The following is a 24,583-nucleotide window of genomic DNA, read 5'->3' on the forward strand; positions in this document are numbered from 1 at the left end:
TTTCGACCAAGGCAAAAAAAAGTTTCCTCACTAGAAGCAATAAGAATGAGATATTGCATATAAAAGAGTGGGAATTTGGGAACAAGGCATGCATTATTACTGAAAATAGTATAACATTAGTTGAAAAGCATATTTTGAGAAAAATTCTAACTGTAATTCACTATGTCTTGAATTCTGTAACTGTATTAATTATCTCTGACCTTGAGGGTATTTCCTGCGTGCTCACACAAGATACATCATCGTCATTACGGAAGAAAGGACCAAAGCTATGATGACCTGGATACTTAGAGTTTGCACCCGTGATCCCACACTTGGTAGCTGAACTTATGACAGTTACAAAGGGTGTAGCATCTTTCTGTAATTTATTGGTTAGGCATTATTGTTTGAATGCTATGGTAATGGGTTTCTTTGAATTAAATATTCAAGCACAATATGCTTCATAAATAAAATGGACTCTATAAGGTAGAATCTAACCTAAGGCTGGCCATGGTACCAATAATATAAATGTTAAGAATAAACTAAAAATTATATATGTGTAGACATATAACTTTCAACATAGAAAAGCTAAACCCTACTGCCTATTGATCCATTATTTACTAAAATGAAGTCAATACATGATTGACAACTGTTACATTTTGGTTTGGGGTAAAATATGGCTATTGCATATAACAAGGAAGGTTATATTTTAAATGAATGTGGATTTGATTGGTTGAAAAAGTCAACCTAAGCAATAATTTTATCTTACCATACCGTAGTCTTTATGTATCATTTTTGAATGGGATGCCAAAAAATCTTTTTTTTTTACAAAAACTAAAAACCTTAATATGTAACATACGTTCTAATAAAGTCTATAATAAAATTTCTTTCTTCCATTTATTCATTCAATGTTTAAATGGTCAGAATAAAAGAGAAGGAAGAAATAAAATACAGTCATAAAAATATTTTATAATAAGTTTCTCAGGTTTTACAAATTTACATTCTAAAAATATATTGGACAGACTTCAAACTGTATCAGAGTGCCGGTTAGGGGCTGACTGTCATGTACCCAAGGTAACGTCATGTCCAGCACCATATCCCACCGTTTCCTGAAGTGGAGGTGACAGCAAGAAATGTACGGGTCTCCTCTATCATGTATACCTTTACACATACACAAGAATCCTTTTATTTTTACCTTTAAATATTTTGAAAATATACAATTTGATAAGACTATAATTAAATTTAAGAATCGAGCATATTTTTAAAAATATACTGTAACATATTTAAATTTACATTTACATTTCTCTGCGTAGTAATCTCTCCATTATATTTAAGGGTTAAATATGTTTTTATTATTACTACTATTTTAATCTCTATGTGTTGAATTCGTAAGTTCGATCAGATAATTGAAAAAAAAATAAAAGATAATATTATATTTAATATTTCTAGATCACACGTGTTAATTTGATAACTAAATTTACTTAACAGAATATCATTATCAAACTAAATATAACAATATATACCTATTTTTTAATTAACATAATAAATTAAACACTTTAAATGATATTTGGGAGTGAAGATGTTAAAAGCCATATTCTGCAGCTGCTAATGGGATATTGTTGATTTATGAAATGTTATTAAGTTGATTACAATCAAATGTCATGAAAATGTAAGATTCAAGAACACTTATGTTCTTAGAGTAATTAATTGAGTTGGGTTAGATGATGCCTATTATTAGATGCTTCATCATGAATGTAAGGCTGAATATGGCTACATGCACAGAGGCACCCATGCAAGCATCTTGTACCATAGTGAGATATATCCCCAGAAAATAGTGGGATATGGTGCCCAAGTGATTGAAAAGGCTGAATCGTATACCTTGCTGCATGAGAGCTCCAACGCCAAACCAGAAACTATTTAGCAAGGTAAAATTGTTTTCCACCACGTCTGAATCGGGATTGCAAGGATGTGGGTTATACCATTCATATGGGCTAAACCTGTGACAAATGAAGAAAAAAAATTAATCCAGCAAGAGGAAGAGATATCCATCAATCATCACTGTAAAAGAACAGAAAGATATAAAACTTTGTTTAAAAATGACATTTCACATGAAGCATATGACATAAAACATTATAATCTTCAACAATTTATATAAAATATATATATATATATATATATATATTTATATAATATACACACATGTGTATATATATATATATATATATATATATATATATATATATATATATATATATATATATATATATATTAGGCTTTTTTTATTTTATACAAAATGCTGGTAAAAAAGATATAGACAAATGTAAGTAGACTGTTCAACATAGTCTATTGAAAATGTCTTAAAGAACATGCCAAGAATACCTAACACACGGATATATCAAATTTAGGGCCTGCAGAGAAGATTTATTACTTTTTATTTTGTTGTTCATTGAACATGCTATGATACATGTATCATTAAATATTTTCTGCACTAGGCACATTACAGTATATTACTGTATCTTTGTACAGAGTGTTTTTGTAGGTATTGGTGTTCAGAATGTATAGTTTTAAACTAAAAATGATCATGATTCTAAAAATATTGTAAGTATTGGAGAATTTTAATTGATTAGGTATGTAAAATACTTGATGTTTAAATAATACAAAATGTCAAAGGCAAACTAAGCATTATAGGCCATATACAGATCAACAATAAACCTCTAATAGTTCTCATGAAAAAAGTGGTATTGAGTAGAGATGAGCGAGTCGTATTCGAAAAGGCAGTTTCGAATAGCACGCACCCATAGGAATGAATGGAGACGGCCGGCACGCAAACGGGGCCAGCGTCCTGCCGCTTAACCCCCTGCATGCCAGCTGCGTCCATTCATTCCTATGGGTGCGTACAATTCGAAACTGCCATTTCAAATACTACTCGCTCATCTCTAGTATTGAGGTCTATTGGGAGCTATTATGTGGATGTTAGAGGACATTCATGCTGGCATATTTTTATATATGAGAGCTTGCAGAAAATTATATTTTAGTGTTAAGTACAAAACAAAAAGTTAGTAAAAATATATCTTATTTTCTCTACTTTTTATGCAAAATTCAGTAAAGTAAAAATGCATTTGATGTGAAAAAATGCAAGTGTGGAAATTATAGTAGCTGTAAAACAATGAGGTCAATTTTTAGCTCTTTTTTATATGGAACAATACATTTATTGTATTAAAAATGACACACCAAATATCAACTTGTTCAAACAATGACCCATAAGATTTTTGTGGGTAATTGTTTAAGTAAACACAACACAAGATCTTGGAAACAGAAGTCCATTTGATGCAGGAAGGTAGGAAATGTTCAAGGAACATTTTCATGCTTAAGAATAAAAGAGCACATTTCCAAAGCAGCTGCTTAGTTGTAGTTTGCACTGTCACATATCCTATGACTACCACGTGCTGTTTCTATGGACAAGCCACATTATTCATTGGTAAGTCTATTCACTTTTCCATGATGAAGATGTCAAATCTATGTGCCTTCTATTAAAAACAATGAGAGATGGAATACAGTTTCACAAAGATTGAGGTGTAAAATACACGCTGAAATACACAACTATTCAATTGAACGTGACCTTTCAAGTAATTGTCTTTTGGAAAAATATACAAAATAGTTCTCCACCACAAGAGAGAAATCTGGTTCTCTATTTCCACTTTTAAGTATATAAGGCCTGGTTTACATGTGCATTCGATATTCAGTTTGGGGAGTCAACTTGGGATGCCCCAAATGGAATACCGAATGCATTAAAAAGTGGTGAGCAATGACAGCACACAAACCCCATAGACTTCAAGGACTACTTTTCCCTTTGCATGACTCATGCGGACACCTTGTGGAAAACACATGGACCCCATTATAGTCTATGGGGTCCATGTGCTTTCACTGCTCACTGCTTTTTAATGCGTTCAGTATTCCATTCGGCAGGTCCCCAAGCGGACTCCTCAAATGGATTACTGAAAGCAGATGTGAAGGCCTAACCTATAAACCAATATAGCGCTTATTACAGATCCCTGAGACATAACTAGGAGATCAGCCAAACCAAAAATTTATTTTATTCCTCATCAGAACAGAGTAGGATTCTGTTTGACTAAATTATATATCTGGGAAGATACTTGTTAATCTTATCTAAATCCAGTTGGTAAAACTAAACATATTTTGTCCTGTGACATACCCATAAGTATCTATGGCCACATACATGTTAAAAAGTGTTCTTTTGGTATATGTTAAACAACTTCTGGATATGGAAAAAAGAAAGTTGTAGATGCTGGGTGGCACTGACCTAGCCCCAAATTAAGTTCACCCCAAATAAAGTAAAATCGACTTTTAGTATTATGGTATTGATGATTCCTTGTATGGGTGGTGCTCTTCTACCCTGACATAGGTAGCAAGTATCAAAATGAAAAAAGAAATGCAGCAGGGGGCACTCACCCGACCAGGAGGATAAGTAAAAGCAGTCCTTTTATTTCATCTTGTTAAAAACACATGGAAGTGAATACAGCATGAAGCATGGTTAGAGGCAACAGCCGTTTCGCGCTGCAGGGGTGCTTTCTCAAGCCATACAAGTGATATGACTTGTTCACTATTCACTTCCATATGTTTTTAACAAGATGAAATAAAAGGACTGCCTTTACTTATCCTCCTGGTTGGGTGAGTGCCCCCTGCTGCATTTCTTTTTTCAACTTCTGGATATGGTTTCTTGAAGAAACACTTAACACAAACAATACACAGATATAAATTATTATCCCAGCACTTTCTCCCTTCATCTACTTTCCCTTTGTCCTGTATTTTTTTTTGTTTTTGTTTTTTAATACCAAGATAGTCACAGAGGAAATACATGTTTTAATTTTGCTCATGTTGAACTCACCGTACATAATTTGAGAAAGAGATACAATGTACTTAGATTTCCTCTCTATATTACAGACCTAGACTTTGCTAAACTTTTGGCATACAGTAGTTATATAAACAATAGGTTTATTTCTGCCAGGACCAATAAAAAACTGTTTAATCAGATTATAGCAGGAAAAATAAAATATGTTCACACCAAACAGAAGATAAGTCACACTGCATGTTTGCAATGAACCAATTTACAAAAAAAAAACAGAGTAAAAGACAGCAACTAATTAAAGATCTCTGAAAGTCTAATTACTTTGCTAATGACATAGTGTTTTTTCCCAACTTCTTCAGTCTTAAAAGCCTCTTTGGAGCTGAACTGCTATTCATTCCTTTCAATTGTGTGAAAATCTTTCATTTAATCAAAACTATTTAAATAAGGTTCCTGTCACTTCAGAGAATTCAATTTTCTTTACTATATTCTTTCCAACACATTAATATTCAGAGAATCAAACACTCCATTTTCACTGTACTAATACAATATTAGAACACCTTCTGTCTTAAAAGCCTGTACTTGAAAAAACAAAGAATTTTTCATTTCACACTCTGTAGATAAACTGACATATTGTTCATAGGGCTGATTACAATTAAAAATATATAACAAGTAATATGACCCAATTTATTTGTCATTGCTAGGTTTGTCAAAGTTTATTTTATTCTAATACTCTTCAAATTCAACTTAAAGGGGTTGTCCCATCACAAGGATCCTATCTATACTGCTTGTTAATGTGGATGTAAGACTTTTCCTAAATACACTGCTTCAGCAAAACTGCTTTGTTTGTCCACTATCTTACTTTATTCAATTCTTTGTGGCCACAGCCCTGACCTAGCTGCTCCTGAGTCAAATTATGTATCTGCTGCTCTCAGGGGGGAGGGAGGAGGGGCTAAGTACACAGGAGCGAGCCTGTGTATCTAGCTAATCCTGTGTCTACACCACGTGACCTAGGTCCTGCACTCAGATAGAGGAGAGGAGCTGCTTTCATTTCTTCTGTTCTCCCAGTTATCAGGCTAGCTAATTCAGTTGTGTTCATTATGGCAGAGACAGGCAGTCTCTGTATGTAACACAGAATGGAGTTGCTGCTGCCTGTACTTCATAGTGAATTTGGGGGCGGAGCTAAACGACAGGTTGCCTGTGAAACCCCGCCCACCAAATGATGCAAGAAACCAGGAAGAAAGAAGATTTTACAAGAGTGAAGACTGCTGAGTATGTGTGGTGGGAATACCCCTTTAATGCTGTAAAATCATGGAAGCTTCAATACTTTCTGGTGATTTCTAGAGAGAGGAATTTATTTTGAACAATTTTCTACAGTTTAAGTCTATTGTATGCATTAAGGTGTGTATATCTTCACTATGCTCAAGAACCTACTGTAAAATCAAAAAGACAAGGGCGCATGCAGGGAAGTGAACATTAAATGATAGATGATAGATGTTTTACATGAAAGTATATAAAGCAAGTTATCAAGAAGAACTCTAGTTGTATCATTTGCATATAAAATAGTCATGGAGACAGAGGATGATATTTTAGTACTTAAAGCTATAAAAACTATCTTATAAATGTATGAGTTTCCCTGCAGGGCACAACAACATCAAACTTCTTCTGTAAAAACACTAATTTTACTTTGATTTACTGTAGGTTTTTTTTTTTTTTCTTTTTTTAAAATGAAATTTCAAATGACACTTTAGACAGAAACCTATAGTGAGTCAAATTATATGTATAGTAAATTATAAAAAAAAAAAAAAAAAAAAAAAAAAAAACTTGATAGTCTACAGTAGTTGATACCTTTTTAATGGCTAACTAATAATAATAATTAGTTAGCCATTAAAAAGGTATCAACTACTGAAGACTATCAAGTTTTTTTTTTAAAAATATTTCCTACCCACTGGCTAACACGGTACGAGAACAAACATTTTCCTTAAAGTAACTTATACAGAAAAGAACATATAAGAACATTATAAAACGTTATCTAACTGATGTACAGATCCTATTTGATATCTGAAACTTTATGTATGTGGCAGGACCATGTTTACTGCACCTGTATAGCAGCATAGGGTGTCACTGTAGCTCCATACTATGAAGCTAGAGTCACTCACATAGTAAATGCATAGTAACTCTGTATATTGTATATTTTGTCCCATCAAAGCAATCCTTTTTCATACTTCCTGGCACCGCCTTGTGTGTGGCTGCCTGATACAGTGCTCCAAGCTGGGAGCAACCTTTATCTTTCCTTTTTCACTCTTTTTCTCTGTATCTTCAAGAATCCTGTAACCAAACTAGCACTATGAATTAGCAACTATAAATCGAATGGAAGATCCTGTGGAGTATTTTGTTCCTTTTGTTTCTATTGTTAAGCATGGACAATGACTCAAGACCTGGAGTTTTTCCTGTGCACATGTGCCTGTTACCATCCCCTCAGGAGCTAAGGGCAGCATGGACACCATGTGGCATGGAGGAGAAACCTACATGGAAGTGTGGACTTCTTCTTTTCAAGGAGATGATTTTTGACGTCTATTGCTGATGTGTGAAGATGCCTACAGCTGACTGGTATTTCTTTCTTTTACTGTGGACACGTGGGACACTGTTACAACCTGGGAACCTACCATCACCCACCTACCCATGTGTTTATGGAAGCTTGGCAAGAGAGCAGCACCCTGTATACCTGGATGGCTTCAGACCTCTCTGGGCAGTAGAACACAGTGGTAAGAAGAAAGGAAGAGGAGGGCTTGTGATGAAGGATATTTGGGGCATTTTTTTGTGGTTAATGGACAATAGCGCTGATGCTAGATACCGAACTATCAGCTGTGAACATGAGATCTCACCACCTACCAAAGGAACTGCCACATGTTATCATGATAGCTGCATATGTCCCCCACCTCTGCAAAAAAAAAGGTACTATTCCGTTATCGGGCCAGCAGAGCTGTTCAGCACTAGTATCGGGACAGCAGCAAGCAAGGCCGCATACCCGCATCGCAGTACAGTTCCGGACAGCATCGCGCATCGCAGATGAGTTTGGGACAGCATCGGGTTCAGCAGCATTCACACACACACACAGCTAATTGTAAGTGGATATACTTTATTTCGTAATTGCCGGCAGAGATGCTCAGCACTAGTTATCGGGACAGCAGCAGCAGCAGCATCGTAGTGAGAGAAATGGACGTGTCGGGCTGTGTTATATAACTTGTCTTAAACAGGAGGCATGAAATTAGCGATCTCTTTTAACAAATCTGTGAACATTGTTTCTTTGGAATGATTTTGTCGCCACATAAATTCGGCTAAGTATGACTCCAGATGCTGGCGGGCTGTTCCGCGCTGTCTTTTATTGCGCCATTTAGCACTTCCCCACAAACGTTCCACATTTTGCGTGTGGCACTGAGTGTTTGGGTCAACAAAATTGTACTTGTGGTTCACTGTTAAATGGTCGTAGCCAGCAGCTTTTAAGTCTGTAGTATTATACCCCTTCCAGCAATCAGAGTATATTATACTCCCATCTGCCACGTTGGCTTTAATAGAAGCTATCAATGTTGTAGCTGATCTTTCTGGGACTGCAACAACAAAACACTCCTTAGTCTCACGGCACAATCCTCCAAAGATCCATTGTGGTGGCAGAACCCGGCCGCTGTTGTTTTTCCTTTTTGTAAAAAGGCTTTCATCCACCTCAACCACTTTGTTTAGGCCTCCTATTTTTGTAGAAGGTCGGGATATTAAGGCACTTGTACACACTTCGCGGAGGTAATTATTCCAATCTACGAAGGTGTTGTGATTCATCTTCAATTGCTGTTCACAAAACTCTACGGATGTCAGCTCTTGGCACCAACAATATATGAAACGGGCAGCCGTAAGAAAAGGAATGCGTGAGTTGGCAAACCAAGTTTGCGATCTCACACCCTTTTTTTCGTCACACGGACGTTTGCTGCACCGCCATTTTGGAGATGCTTTGGCCAAAAAACACATTTTCATCTGGTGGTTACGAACACAAAACCGGCTCTTATGGATCAGACCATTGGCTTGGAACAGTTCAATTGCTGATTTTTCATCTACAGGTAAATCCCACAGCGTGTAATCCATCTGACAAAACTGCTGAGAACTGTGACTGAAACAATGGTGAGTACTGTGACTACAACTACGAACACACTAATTTGGCGCCCAATTTTTCTGTCAGCATCGGACCAGCCCGGCACGTCCATTTCTCTCACTACGATGCTGCTGCTGTCCCGATAACTAGTGCTGAGCATCTCTGCCGGCAATTACGAAATAAAGTATATCCACTTACAATTAGCTGTGTGTGTGTGTGAATGCTGCTGAACCCAATGCTGTCCCAAACTCATCTGCGATGCGCGATGCTGTCCGGAACTGTACTGCGATGCGGGTATGCGGCCTTGCTTGCTGCTGTCCCGATACTAGTGCTGAACAGCTCTGCTGGCCCGATAACGGAATAGTACCAAAAAAAACAACAACATTTTTTGCCTGTTATATCTACATGCTGTGACCCCCCCCCCCCTCCTCATGTCCTCCAACCATGGTCGGGCTGTATTATTAACATCACTTCACACAGAGAACTAAATGATCCTGCAGTGTGTCTGTGTTTCTTTCTTTTTAGTTGTTATGATTCCTAGGATTTCTCTATCTGCCATGAGCTTGTATGTGTTTTCTCTCTTGTTATATACTACTGTACCATCTATGAAACTGTATCACTGAAATTTCCCCATTGTGGGACTATTAAAGGATTATCTTATCTTTAATTATTAACTGTCAATTATGTTATCTGATGTTGAATGGCATCTATTTTGTCAAAATCTGAAACTTCCTTATGAAAAGAAAAGCATCTGTCGTAGGGCTCCTTAGATGCAGTTATTTGGTAGCATGCATTATAATATCCCACTGAGGAGGTATACGATCAATTGAACCTCACTCAGCGTATGCGAGAAACTAGGATGTTGTGATGTTTAACACAATGGCTTGGTTATATGACCTGGAATCTGGTGAAGAGAAAGAGAATTAAAAGTCCAGCAGTTTGTTCTCAAACTGAAGTACAGGCATTGAACATGTTATTGTGTTAAATCACAAAAGGGGGGAAATGTGATCGATATGCAATGTCCCTTTAAGAGATATGGAGAACATTTTATATCCAGCTTGGCTTATTCTAAAAATATAAAGATTTGCAGAAAGAGATGCTTGCATTACACCATATGATTTCGTAACTCTCTCTCTCTTTCCTCTTTCGATTCTGGCTATTGAAGTATCAGACACCTTGTGTCAGCATAACTGACCCAGGGCAGAAGGAGGGCAAGGGAGAGTTGTCTGAATCTAGATATCTAGGCCAAGGGTGAAACCTAACATAACCTGACAAATTATCTTTGCTATGATTATTTTTAGAACTAACAGAAACTGTTAAGGTTAAGGCCCTATAAGGAATATCACAATGATTGCTTATAGAGATATAGAGATGATTAAAATGGGAGGGTCAAGGAACTCATCCCGCCAATGATAAATCGTAATCATAAATTGTTGGGCATGTGTGGAGGATGTCAGCTTGTGTAACCTCCATTATGTATTTGAGATGTGTGCTGACGGCAGCCATTTTGTGAGACCATGAATTAGTTCCAAAGTGAAATCCAGCAGGCTGCAGTTTCTTTAAAATCCACAAAATTTATTTGAAAATTTCCATTAAAAATACACAATGAAATTCGTGTGGCACATACTCCTAGGTACAGAGGAAGTATAGCTGACGCGTTTCGGATATTTAATCCTTATTCGTAGCTGTGTACCCTACTACATTCAAGGTGCTTTTAAAACCAACCTCTGATAACAAATCAAAAAAACCTGTTGTAAAGGTTAACTCCTAAAGGGTAAAGACTCAGGGAGAACTCAATAAGACTTGTTCATACCATTTACACATGAAAATCCAAACAACAATTATATCATAGAAAAGCAAGAGAAAAATATATATTGTTGAGAGCGTACAAATATCATATATACAAAAACCATATAAACCAAAGAGACCTGAGTGAAAAAAACACCAACAGAAAATGCAAAAACCATATAAATGAAAAATAATAATGAAAAGAAATAAAAATAAAAATATATAAAAATACCACAAATCAAAAAAACCTCAAAAACGCCACAAAACCGCTACAAAATATGTTTAAACAAAGACGCAAGAAAAATATATAATTGAATGCTTGACCAAGATGATGCTACCCCTGTAATGAAGTAACAAAACAAAACACATATACAGACCTTGCCTTATGATGATGGTGGAAAGATGGAAGAAATACCGTAGAGTATAAGCGTTATCCGGATGTAGCTACAATCACGGAAATGTCCGTCTCCATGGAGTCTACAAAAACAACATGTGATATACGGCGCATGCGCCACACTAAGGGCAAAAGAGTCCCTAGTTAAAGATGGCAAATATAGATACCAATCAAATAATGCGCATGCGCTGCCCTTACACAAGAAGGACAACCCCTCGAGGACAAGCTTAGCAAAGGTAAGTTCCACATAATAGTAATATGGTTCTCGCCACTTGGAGACACATCCTACTCAAGGAAATAGATGTTGGTAATGTACTAATTATACCAAAACCTTTTAAGGGAAAATAACCCCAGGGTAGACATAGAGCAAAGACCCTTAAGGAATACATATATCTAAAAAATAAATAAAGGTGTTAATAAGGGACTTTCTTTCAATAAATGAATGAGAGATCATGTTTTTTATTTAGACCCTTAGGGAATCTAGTGTCAAGCTTTAATATCCATTCAGCCTCTTTGATACGAAGCATCCTCTCTCGATCCCCTCCTCTGATTGGCTTAGGGACAAAATGTATGGCTTTAAAGGTGAACCCTGATGTATCACCATCATGGACATGTACAAAATGTTGTGATGCTCCAGTTGATTTGAGCGAGTTTCTATTATTAATACTAGAAAGGTGTTCCGCAATTCGCACTTTGAGCGGTCTGATGGTACAGCCTATGTAATGTTTGTTACACAGTCGACATGTAATCATATAGATAACGTAACTTGAAGAACAATTCAAAAAATCTTTTATATGATAGGACTGTGATCCACTTGAATTGGAAAAAGAAGTTGTTTTATGCACAAATTTGCAAACATTACAACGTGGCTGTCCACATTTGAAAAAACCTTTGAGAGACAGCCACGTTTGAGAGGTGTGAAGAGTAGAAGTGCCGTCAACAAACAAACTGGGTGACAGATAATTCCCTAAGGTCACCCCACGTTTGGCCACAAAATTACATCCCTCGGAGAGAATGGAACCAAGGGTGGGGTCCTGATTAAGGATAGGCAAGTTTTGTTTAATAATCCCTATTACCTGACGATAATGATTGCTAAATTTAGTTGAAAAATATAATTTTGACCCCTCACCACTTCTGGATCTACTCTTTTCCCCTTTATTTCTATTTGACTGTAAAAGGGAACTCCTAGTCTTATTTGCCACGATGTTTGATGCCCTATCAAGTGTCCATTGGGGATAACCCCTCGCCTTACATCTCACTTTAGTATCAATGATATTGTTACGATAAGAAATTTCGTCCGAGCAAGCTCTCTTCACCCGAATAAACTCCCCTATAGGAAGGGAATTGATGGTATGTTTTGGGTGAAGAGAGCCGGCATGTAATAAGGAGTTTCCTGCTTGAGGTTTACGATAAATATTGGTGACAACAGTTCCAGTGACCACATCACCCATCAAGGTTACATCCAAAAAATTAATTTTGGACTCCTCAATCTGGTGAGTAAATTTCAAATTAAACTGGTTTGAGTTGATATGTTCGACGAAATTAACAATGCTCTCAGATGGTCCACACCACACCAATAATAAATCATCGATATATCTACCGTACCAGATAATCGACTCCTTAAATGGGTTGTCATGAAAAACATACTGCTCTTCCCAGTACGCCATTACCAGGTTGGCGATAGAGGGGGAAAATTTCGCCCCCATGGGCGCCCCTAAGATTTGAAGAAAAAACTCACCATTAAAATAAAAGAAATTGTGACCCAATAAGTATTCTACTACCAATAACAAAAACTCACGAAATGTATTGGAAAAATCTGTATATTTATCAAGATGGTAAGCTAATGCCCGCAGCGCTACATCATGCGGGATAGAGGAATACAACGAGATGACGTTGCAGGACACCCATCTGTAGTCCCCCCTCCACTGAGACCCACCAAGGGCACTTAGTAACCCTTTAGTATCTTTAATAAATCCACACTTGATAGGGCATCAAACATCGTGGCAAATAAGACTAGGAGTTCCCTTTTACAGTCAAATAGAAATAAAGGGGAAAAGAGTAGATCCAGAAGTGGTGAGGGGTCAAAATTATATTTTTCAACTAAATTTAGCAATCATTATCGTCAGGTAATAGGGATTATTAAACAAAACTTGCCTATCCTTAATCAGGACCCCACCCTTGGTTCCATTCTCTCCGAGGGATGTAATTTTGTGGCCAAACGTGGGGTGACCTTAGGGAATTATCTGTCACCCAGTTTGTTTGTTGACGGCACTTCTACTCTTCACACCTCTCAAACATGGCTGTCTCTCAAAGGTTTTTTCAAATGTGGACAGCCACGTTGTAATGTTTGCAAATTTGTGCATAAAACAACTTCTTTTTCCAATTCAAGTGGATCACAGTCCTATCATATAAAAGATTTTTTGAATTGTTCTTCAAGTTACGTTATCTATATGATTACATGTCGACTGTGTAACAAACATTACATAGGCTGTACCATCAGACCGCTCAAAGTGCGAATTGCGGAACACCTTTCTAGTATTAATAATAGAAACTCGCTCAAATCAACTGGAGCATCACAACATTTTGTACATGTCCATGATGGTGATACATCAGGGTTCACCTTTAAAGCCATACATTTTGTCCCTAAGCCAATCAGAGGAGGGGATCGAGAGAGGATGCTTCGTATCAAAGAGGCTGAATGGATATTAAAGCTTGACACTAGATTCCCTAAGGGTCTAAATAAAAAACATGATCTCTCATTCATTTATTGAAAGAAAGTCCCTTATTAACACCTTTATTTATTTTTTTAGATATATGTATTCCTTAAGGGTCTTTGCTCTATGTCTACCCTGGGGTTATTTTCCCTTAAAAGGTTTTGGTATAATTAGTACATTACCAACATCTATTTCCTTGAGTAGGATGTGTCTCCAAGTGGCGAGAACCATATTACTATTATGTGGAACTTACCTTTGCTAAGCTTGTCCTCGAGGGGTTGTCCTTCTTGTGTAAGGGCAGCGCATGCGCATTATTTGATTGGTATCTATATTTGCCATCTTTAACTAGGGACTCTTTTGCCCTTAGTGTGGCGCATGCGCCGTATATCACATGTTGTTTTTGTAGACTCCATGGAGACGGACATTTCCGTGATTGTAGCTACATCCGGATAACGCTTATACTCTACGGTATTTCTTCCATCTTTCCACCATCATCATAAGGCAAGGTCTGTATATGTGTTTTGTTTTGTTACTTCATTACAGGGGTAGCATCATCTTGGTCAAGCATTCAATTATATATTTTTCTTGCGTCTTTGTTTAAACATATTTTGTAGCGGTTTTGTGGCGTTTTTGAGGTTTTTTTGATTTGTGGTATTTTTATATATTTTTATTTTTATTTCTTTTCATTATTATTTTTCATTTATATGGTTTTTGCATTTTCTGTTGGTGTTTTTTCACTCAGGTCTCTTTGGTTTATATGGTTTTTGTATATATGATATTTGTACGCTCTCAACAATATATATTTTTCTCTTGCTTTTCTATGATATAATTGTTGTTTGGATTTTCATGTGTAAATGGTATGAACAAGTCTTATTGAGTTCTCCCTGAGTCTTTACCCTTTAGGAGTTAACCTTTACAACAGGTTTTTTTGATTTGTTATCAGAGGTTGGTTTTAAAAGCACCTTGAATGTAGTAGGGTACACAGCTACGAATAAGGATTAAATATCCGAAACGCGTCAGCTATACTTCCTCTGTACCTAGGAGTATGTGCCACACGAATTTCATTGTGTATTTTTAATGGAAATTTTCAAATAAATTTTGTGGATTTTAAAGAAACTGCAGCCTGCTGGATTTCACTTTGGAACTAATTCATGCCTGGAGCGCCCGAGACCAAGGGGCTATATCCGTGCAACATTGCAGCTTCTACTAGGAATGTGAGTGTATTCCGGTTTATACAACTGAATATATGTCTTTTATATATTTGACCTGGACTATGGGCTGTATTTTTTCCCTTTCCCTCTCCCCTCTTGAATTTTGTGAGACCATGCCATGTGCTCACAGACTCCATTTTGGATTTTGAGACACCTTTGTTCAAGAGCTAACATCCCCCATCAGCCCTCAGGGAGGTGTGACCTCTCTCCAGTTTCTTATCCAATAGACATGCATCAGGGCTATTGTTACAGCTTGTCCACCAATCATGTTATGCTAATTATCCTAGCCAAACCTATTCCTGTGTATGCAATGTGTTATATACTGCTTCATTGTCATCATTAAAGCAGAACCACCATTTACACCATTGCGCTCACAGCATGTTTCATTATAATGGACACAACCATTTATTTTACTGTATAAAATCTTATGCTATGTACAATAAAGGGGAACTTGCTGATATCACCAATTGTGTGTGTGTCAGGTTGGTTGATTTCCACATGAGCTCATTATATGTATATATATATATATACATACAACTATACATAATTTGGCACCGCTTGACAATCAAGATGATGAACCCAGTTTGGGGTTTCGATAACAGTCCACATTACAGAATTGTGTAGAATGGTCCATATGACCTAGCAGCTAAGAAGCCACCCATTAAAGTATCCCTACACTAACAGTTTTTAATTTTCTGGCAGCATTTGTGACATTCATAAATATTTTAATATTTTGAATTAATGGAATTTATCTCCTTTTTGTGAAATTCTGAGCTAAAACCCACTTTTGTACAATCAAAGGCTAAAGAACACTGCAGATAAGGGAGGAGAGAGAAGAGGTCATAAGGTCCCAATAGCATCAGGCTGGAACAGAGATCTATAAATTTGAACATATTCTAAGAACAAAAACAGATCTCCAACTTTACAATCCACTAAAAACCATCTGGTTCATTTTAAGCCTACCCTGGCCACTTTAATGTCCACTAAGGGTTAAAACAACATGCAATGAAGTCAAGGAACTCAGAGATGCCTATACTGGGAATACATCTGTATTCCAAGGGAACAAGGGCTATGACTAATAAAAAAATAAATAAAAATTGATGACACAGATAAAGCCAATATTTAATGGTATGCATTAAAATAGAATGTCCCAGATAGACGTCACATAGCACAAAATCGTGCCAGCACTAAATTAAAATGATAATTCAACTCTACACATCATACTCTAGAAATGACAGAAACCCTAATGAAATACAAAATGAAGAGATAGAGCCCAAAATAGAGAATCAGAAGAGGGAAAGAAGGTGGAAATTAACCCAGGGCACAAAAATATTAAAAAAACAAGTACATCAGCTATGAAGTGCACTAAATAGAAATTACGTCGTATCGGTACACAGTCAGATGACATAGATAGTGTATCAGAGCATAAACTAGCAAGATATACTAAACATACACCCGACATCCCTTTACTGGGGGAAAGAGATGTAAAAAAGATAGACTAAACCTAATAAAACAGGGAGGGCAGATACTAGATAAAAGATGCAATGGAGATAATTTCATTGAGGCCTGCTGGTTTCACACTTTGCAACCAATAGATCCATTTGGCTTCCTTTTTCAAAATTTCCCTTTCAAGGTCACCTCTACGTATGGAGGGTTTCACGATTTCAAAACCCTAAACGGTAAGAGCCTTCAAGTCTCCACCATGTACCTCCCACAAATGTCAGCTAAGAGGCTGGTCCTCCATCCAGTTTATTTGGAACATTCTATTTTAATGAATACCAATAAATATTAGTTTTATCTTTGTCATCAATTTTTTTTTTTTTTTTTTTTTTTTTGGGGGGGGAGAATACATCGGGACAGATATGAGTATATTCTTTTTTAACAATTCTGAAGATTTAGAAATTCCTGATTTTCGTTCTATAACAATATATTAATTCCCCTTTACACTAAAGCAAAGAAAATATTGTAGTACTCTATTCCAGTTAGTGAAATTAGCCCACCCTCTTTCTGAGGTAAATGCGGAAGTTTTAATCACTATTTCTTTCTCCTTATTTTCTGTTATCTAAAATCTTATATTCAGGTATCGAAAAATGTTGCTGATATTTTTATAAACATTTGTACTTAATTTCTATTCATTGTTTGCTTTTTATCTAGGGAAATACGAAGCATTTTACATTATATGTGGATTATGTTCGGTGGTTTTCTAGCGAAGGAATACTGCAAGTTATATTGTTTTTACTACTATAAATGAATGAACAAAGATTTACTACAAACCTAGACAAATAAAGTCAAACTTTCTATTAATTTATAGACCAAAGAGATATTCTGTAATATAAAAACAGAAGCTCTGATTTTAACTGAATATTCTAATGGAAAACTACTAGTGAATGATCTACTAAATTGTATAAGATACATATTATTTCTTGGCTTTGTATCATCTATTTCCCTTCTATTTACGTTCACTAATAATAGATATACAGTACAATAAAAAAAAAATGGAAACATTCCCAAACTTTCTATCTTTGGGAATTGTTATCTGCATCCTTTACATTGACTGATCGTTGAAGGTTCACACAAAGTTTTACAGCACTGCAAAGCACTTCTAGATATTGATTTGACCATACAAATATGTACTTTCTTTTTAGCTGTCCTCGTGGCTAGACATGTTCTGATATGTGTGCCACAAGTTAACCACTTCAGTATCATGGCCAATATCTGGTTCAGGACCAGACACATTTTCAGGATTTTTGTATGTGCCGTTCTGAGGGCTATAACATTTTTAGCATTTGGGTTATTCAACTAATTTGAATTTTGAATCTATTTACAGTGACACATGGGGCTTTATTTTTGTGTTTTTATTTTTGCTTGTTTTTATATTTTCTTTATATTCGGGAAAACATAAACAAAAGAGGGAAAATGAGTCTCTATTTGACTTTTCAATTTTTTTAATAGCACAAAATAGATTTTAAAATAGATTTCCTCTCCCTTATGGTAATTTTTATTTTGTATGGTATCATTGAGGGTGGGGCTAGAACCTTTAATAAGGCTGTGTTATTAATGTATTATTTATTTATTTTTTATTTTGCATTTTTCATATTTTCCTATTCATTTTATTTATCTTTGGGAACATCTGATTTTTCTTTTTTTTTTTTTTTTTGTTTTATTTTTTTTGTTGGGAGTTTGATTTCCCTTATAACTGCTAATACCTTAGCCCCAGTTGAAGGAGGAATGCTATTTCATGCAGCTACTAAAAACTGCAGGGACATATCGATATTGCAGAACTTGCAAGAACTAGACAACCACTCTACCGCCTAATGGGCAGTCCAGAAGTGGTTAATCTGATTTTCTAAACACATCTGAGTTTCATGAAAACTCATAACATGATATAACTATCCTATTTCTGTCTATTTGTGACCACTCAAATGTGCATCTGAGTGTGTAGGAGAGAAATTGAAGTTTTTCATGGATTTTTTTAGCATGTTGAGATGTTGTCAAATCCTGCTTGTAGTTTTAGACATATTTATGAATCTTTCGTATGGACCTTCATAAATATGGAGTGTTTATATAAGTTCCAAAATTCTGACTCAAATACCTTTTGACTAAAAGTGTGGAGCTTCACTATGAGACAAATATTTGGTGCAAAACATGTAGACAAAATCTGTTGATAAAAATCTTAACTTGCAGGGTGTACGTGCAAAATATTTGGTGCACACATTAAAAACCCTACAATTTTTGGCACAACATATGTAGACACTAATCATCTTTTGCTTATTGAAGAGATAAATATGTGGTGCAAGACAGGATTTGTGGAACACAAAGTAAATTGTCGTAAATTCCTTACACCATTTTAAAATTGGTCTATTTTGCGCAAGAAACTCGGTGCCTTATTTGTTCTTTTCTGTTTCATAAATTTTTTGAAAAGTTAGACACATCAAAACCATATCCATTCTGGTGCACATTTTTCGAAAGTGTCAAGCCATGTATTTTTTTTCTGTTTTGTTCACAAATATGTCATAAATGCTATGCACAATAAATTTTGGAGCAAAGGTAATATATAATGAAATATTGCTAAATTTTCTCTATCGCGTTGAATTAGTTATAAGACAAATCAGAATCTTTAACCAAATCAAAAATCAGTTGATTTGGGACATATCTGTAATACAAATGAAATATAGACCAAAGCATATAGCATAAAATACTATAGTCTAAGAGTTTAACGTCTTTTTTGCCATGCACATTTATGCCAACAAAAAAGTGGGTATGTTGTATCTCACTGTTTATGAAGATTAAAGATTACAGAACTGTAAAAGTAAACTCTTTGAACTAATATAAGTCAAGGTTAGAGAAAACATCAAATATGATAGAATGACATATTTCTGTTTTACCCTGAGGCATGTTTTGCACCTGGAAAATGAAAACTATGTGAAAAAAAATTAAACATAAAATTCTATTTCCTTTAGCAGGATGATGGGGATAAAAGCTTTCTGAAGGGCATTTGCAGTGCTATGTTCATTCAATATTGCATGTGAATATGTATTCGTAAATATATATTTACAGAAGAAAGTTTATAATACTGCATTCCGAGAAGCTGTGTCCAATTGTTATAATTCTATAGAGTATCCATCGATTTTCACAAAAAAAAAACCTGTATCATGCTGTATTGTATTGGATTTTTATGTTGCATATTATTATATTTTTTCAGTTCATACATCAGTCATCTTAAAATTTAAATATGCAATTTCAGATATGTCCACACAAAACTAATCTCTGGTCTGATTTAGTATTCCAATTTGTCTTGAAATCAATTCAACATAATATAATGACATGCTAAGGTAAGATGTTATATGTGTAGGGTGTAGAAATACAGCATAAGTATTGAAGCTATATTGAAGAAGGGTCACTTGTAAACTTAGGGTTTGTTATAGTTAATTTTATAGCTAAAGCTAGTTGGTTTATACTGTATCTAGATACAAAAGAGCTAGTGCTAAAACAAACAACAGGTAATTAATGGTTGACTGTAAGTTGCTGTATTATTTTGAAGAAGTAGCTTGCGTCTTACTGTTTATTTTTGACATCCTTTGAAGATTTAATTGAAATTTATTCCTCCTTCAATTATATTATTTATAAAATTCAAGGTGATTTTAGAATTGTGTCCCTGTATTAATTTCAGATGAGTGTGGCATTTAATGAACCTATAAAGAATTAAAGTAGAAGAAAGAAGGAACAAAAATCTAAATTTCAAGTATAATTTCCTTGTAAGCAATTTAGTGAGCAAAAAGTAATAGACATAAATTGTGTTTTATAAAGCGTGCCTATAAATTGATTGGAAGTGAAACTACATTCTAAATGTATAAACGTGAATTATCTAGTAATGGACAACTTGTTGTGACATGCGATACACTGAATTAACATTGTATAAATTAGATGCAATCAAGAGAATATAACAAGAAAATTCTATTTTTCAAAATCAATTTCCACTCTGTACTCTAAAATACTAACAAGGTGATAGTCTTACAAATTACATTTCTAATGCATGTTTGTTTCAAAATTTATGAAAATATAAAGGGATTTTTTATTTCATATATTGTTATTTGACCAGCAGCTAAGGAATAATAAATTTTGGGAAACCACCTGTCTATCTATCTATCTATCTATCTATCTATCTATCTATCTATCTATCTATCTATCTATCTATGATAAGATCTCTAGGCAGCGTATTTGACATGAAAAAGTTTTTTGAAAAGAAATATATTCGATAAGTGCTTTTTACTGTTCTGTAAAGTCAAATTGTTTTATATAAGTCTAACGTTAACAGCGATTTTTGCTTCTCAGTAGAGAACTCTGCTTTCCTTTCAATTCTGATCTTGTAAATTTAAAGAGGATCTTTCATGTCCTCATCAATGTGTGGTTTTATATATCGCTATAAAGCCAACAGCTGTGAAGAATGCCCCCTCTAAGTGTATTCTTTTGTAACCTTGTACTGTCAGTCGGGGCATTCCTTATCTCCCAGTGATGATGCTAGGCTTTAAGGCCTGACCTTCTGACAGTGAGGAGATATTGGTGACAAAATTAACAGCACCAATGTCTCCTGCACTGGGGCACATACTGGGAAAGTCGGCAATGTGCTGAACTCAGCTCACTGTCTTATTTCTAGTGATATATGGAGCTGCCTATTGATGAGGACATGAAAGGTCATCTTTAAATCATTATTTTGGTTCTAACAATTTTGCAAAGAAATAGAAATATGATAGTGTGTTTTTATCATTGTGCTAATCTGTAAGTACTGTATTGCTACAGAATTTTGTTTTAAAGTATCCATCCTGTTAAAATACAAATGTGTCTACCATTTCCTTAGTTCAAATCTGTTCGAAAGGGTTTTCCCATCAAAGGAATTATTATGGGAAATAATACATTGTAAGACACGACTATTGGGTGGTTATACCTAAACATATAGAATATAGAATTTTTTTCCCCTGAAATGGGGAAATTGGCATGAGCCTCATGGGTTGTTGTTTTTTTTTTGCCTTCCCCTGGATCAACACTGAAGGGGATTGTAGGGTTATAGGTTGGACTTTATGGACTGATGTCTTCAGCCAACCTCATCTAATATGTAACTATGTACTATGAATATCGTAAAATTATTTTAAGATGAAAAGATGGTCACCTCGCAATACACATATCTGGACAAATCTAGCCTAAAGGAAGGTAAGAATAGATATATCTATAACTACATGTTTAAAATGCTATTAAGATCTGGGCACATCCTTTTTCTTTTCTGATTCATCCCTGCATTGAAAGGAGATTCACTTGTCATGGTACTCAGTAGAATTCAGTAGAATTTTTTTCCCCTCAGCAGAATATTTTCAAAAGCTGCTGCAGAAAATTATCATATAACAGGACCCCGATGCTCTTTATAAAATACTTCTTATTTTAAAATAGCAAAATATATATTTGTTATTAGCAAGATGATGCTACAGCAAAGTGGATAAAACCTAACTTTTACAAAAATAAAATATATTTAGTAATATATTTACTAAAAGTTAGTAATTTAGTTATATATTTAGTAATTTAATTTTAATAATAAAAGGTACCTAGATAAACCACATAAAAATCTATCCAAAAGTCACTAGAAAGCCAAGTGCCTTAATATACATAAAGGTCCAGCATATACAGTAGGCACTTATGGTGAAGATTTGAAGTGTAAAAAATCCAGCATTGCCTTCTTCAATAAAAGTTAACTTTTAATGAAAATTCAGTTTAAAATCCAAAGTTCTTATTCAACAAGCATTATGTATTAATAAATTGGTGCCTTGAGCCACATAGTGACTAGCTTACGCGTTTCGGAAAACACTTCCTTAGTCATAGCCTAAGCACTTATAGTGGTCAAATACGACATACAGAGGGTACATACATAAAGGCCACAGTCATCAATTTGGACCGCTTTTTTGAGTAGTCTAACATGTGGATCCTTTGGATATAACTTACCTAGGAAAGTCTAGGCTTTCTCCTTTGCCAAATCCCCTGATGAATTACTGCATTTCAGTTATGAAACACATAGGGTAAGGTTAGATAATAGTTGTTTATAGGGGTCAGTTGTGGACTGCACTGAAAGGGTAGGAGTCTTGTGGGACAAAGGGACATGTCAGTATTGGATGTGAGGGCTAGTATATTGCCGATATTCCCTTTGGTGTGATGGATGATTAGTGGTCCCGCTGCTGCATGCCAAAAAGATAACCCTGTGTATCCTGTGATGGTGAGATCAAACCAATTTTTACTATTTCCAGTATGGTCTATATGCTATTAAGCATTTATTTGAATACAGTTGATATGTGAAGGCGTTTGCTTTATAACTGTATGTGCTGGACCTTTATGTGCATTAAGGCACTTGGCTTTCTGGTGACTTTTAGACAGATTTTTATGTGGTTTATATAGGTACCTTCTATTATTATATTTAGTAAAAACAAGTTTTATCCACTTTGCTGTAGCATTGTTTTGTATCTATAGTAGGGTTTGCTATTGAATTGGTGATTATATCACAGTTTTATAGCCTCTACTAATTTATATTAATAGCAAAATGGTATTTTTTTTTATTTTTTTTTTTACAGAATGCAGCATTGAATTCCTGAATGCCTCCCTCTTGCTTATTAAAGATATGTCTAACATCTGTGTGATGCTGACTTTTGTAAACAGATCACAGGTAAAGATTAATGATGGGCCTTTGAAGATTTGTTTACTGCAAATCATGTTGTGGCAGCTATTTTAGTTTATCTAAGATGAATCCCAACATGTTCGTATTCAGTAGAAACAGAACAATTTGGAATTTTCGGGATGAATCTGGCTCACTGCAAGCCAATTTGCCCAACACTAGTAAAGATTTTTTCTGATAAATTTTGCAGGCAGTTCGTGTATGTGCAAGCAACACTGCTCAGAATGTGGTGCAGCATTACTGCCAAAGCACTGAATCACTGCATGTCTTTGATATGTGACATTTTGGCTTTGAACATGTGGAATATAGAGCGATTCTGCTCATGTGTTCTCCTTTATCTGTCCTCTTGAGTGGACATGTCCAGATTCCAGCATAAAAAGTTAATGCTTTCTAAACACAACATAGTCTCATGACAAGTTACACAAGGGAAATACTAAATATCCTAATTATGTGTATGTTGGACCAAAAAGAAATTGCAGTCTTTCAAGACTTTTGTTAGAATGTCAGGATATAGTGTTGAATTGGTTTCAGGATAATTTGCAATTCTTAAAAAAAAATTATGGACACATCTATATTTCTTAAAGGCATTTAAGACAATGAACATTGTAACCAGAATGAAAATAGTTGTTTTTTTTGTTTCATTATTTTCTGGTTTTATTATACACTAAGAAAAATAAACCACAGATAACAGATACATTCTTATAGAAACCTAATACATGTAACATGGAAATGTCCAAATTTATTTAATTTATGGACAGGAGTAATAGAGAGAATTAACAATATGTGGAGGAAGATACCACCGAATGTTTCAGGAATAAATGTCGATAAACATGAGGATGCAGGGACTAATTTGCCTTAACAGCATTGCTAGGAAACAAATCATGTATAAATAGATATGAGAACTTACCCCTAGGATTGAAGAATGATGAAAGTTTTAGTTATATCTATTTAGCATGACAAAGAAGACTTTATGTAAAATGTAAAAAAAAAAATTATATATGAAGAGTAAGACTATTGGATCCTGAGTTCATGGGTTCATAGTGAAGAGATAATTCTGACTTTTTTTTCTCATTTGTTCTCCATTAGGTAGAATAAGAATAGGGAAGTGAGTGGGGTGTTTAAATAGTTTAACCCTTTAAGGAAGCAGTGTAATGCGCTCTGTCTCCCTGGATGGCTTCAGACTTATAATAAATAATTATAATAAATTTTATTTATATAGTGCCAACATATTCCGCAGCACTGTACAATTTGTAGGGTTCAAATCCAGACAGAAAGATACATTACAAAGAAAG

At 35.1% G+C, this 24,583-nt stretch overlaps 1 protein-coding gene across 1 annotated transcript in view; it reads right to left on the reverse strand.

Moving 5' to 3' along the window:
• GRIK2 (glutamate ionotropic receptor kainate type subunit 2) overlaps positions 1 to 24,583 on the reverse strand; it is a 627,159-nt gene that overhangs the window by 139,088 nt on the left and 463,488 nt on the right. The window contains exon 13 of the mRNA XM_075268133.1: positions 1,855 to 1,973. Coding sequence (XP_075124234.1) covers positions 1,855 to 1,973 — 119 coding nt within the window. The remainder of the gene's footprint in view (positions 1 to 1,854; positions 1,974 to 24,583) is intronic.

The sequence above is a fragment of the Leptodactylus fuscus genome, chromosome 3 (genome assembly GCF_031893055.1).
Source record: "Leptodactylus fuscus isolate aLepFus1 chromosome 3, aLepFus1.hap2, whole genome shotgun sequence".
Lineage (NCBI taxonomy): Eukaryota > Metazoa > Chordata > Amphibia > Anura > Leptodactylidae > Leptodactylus > Leptodactylus fuscus.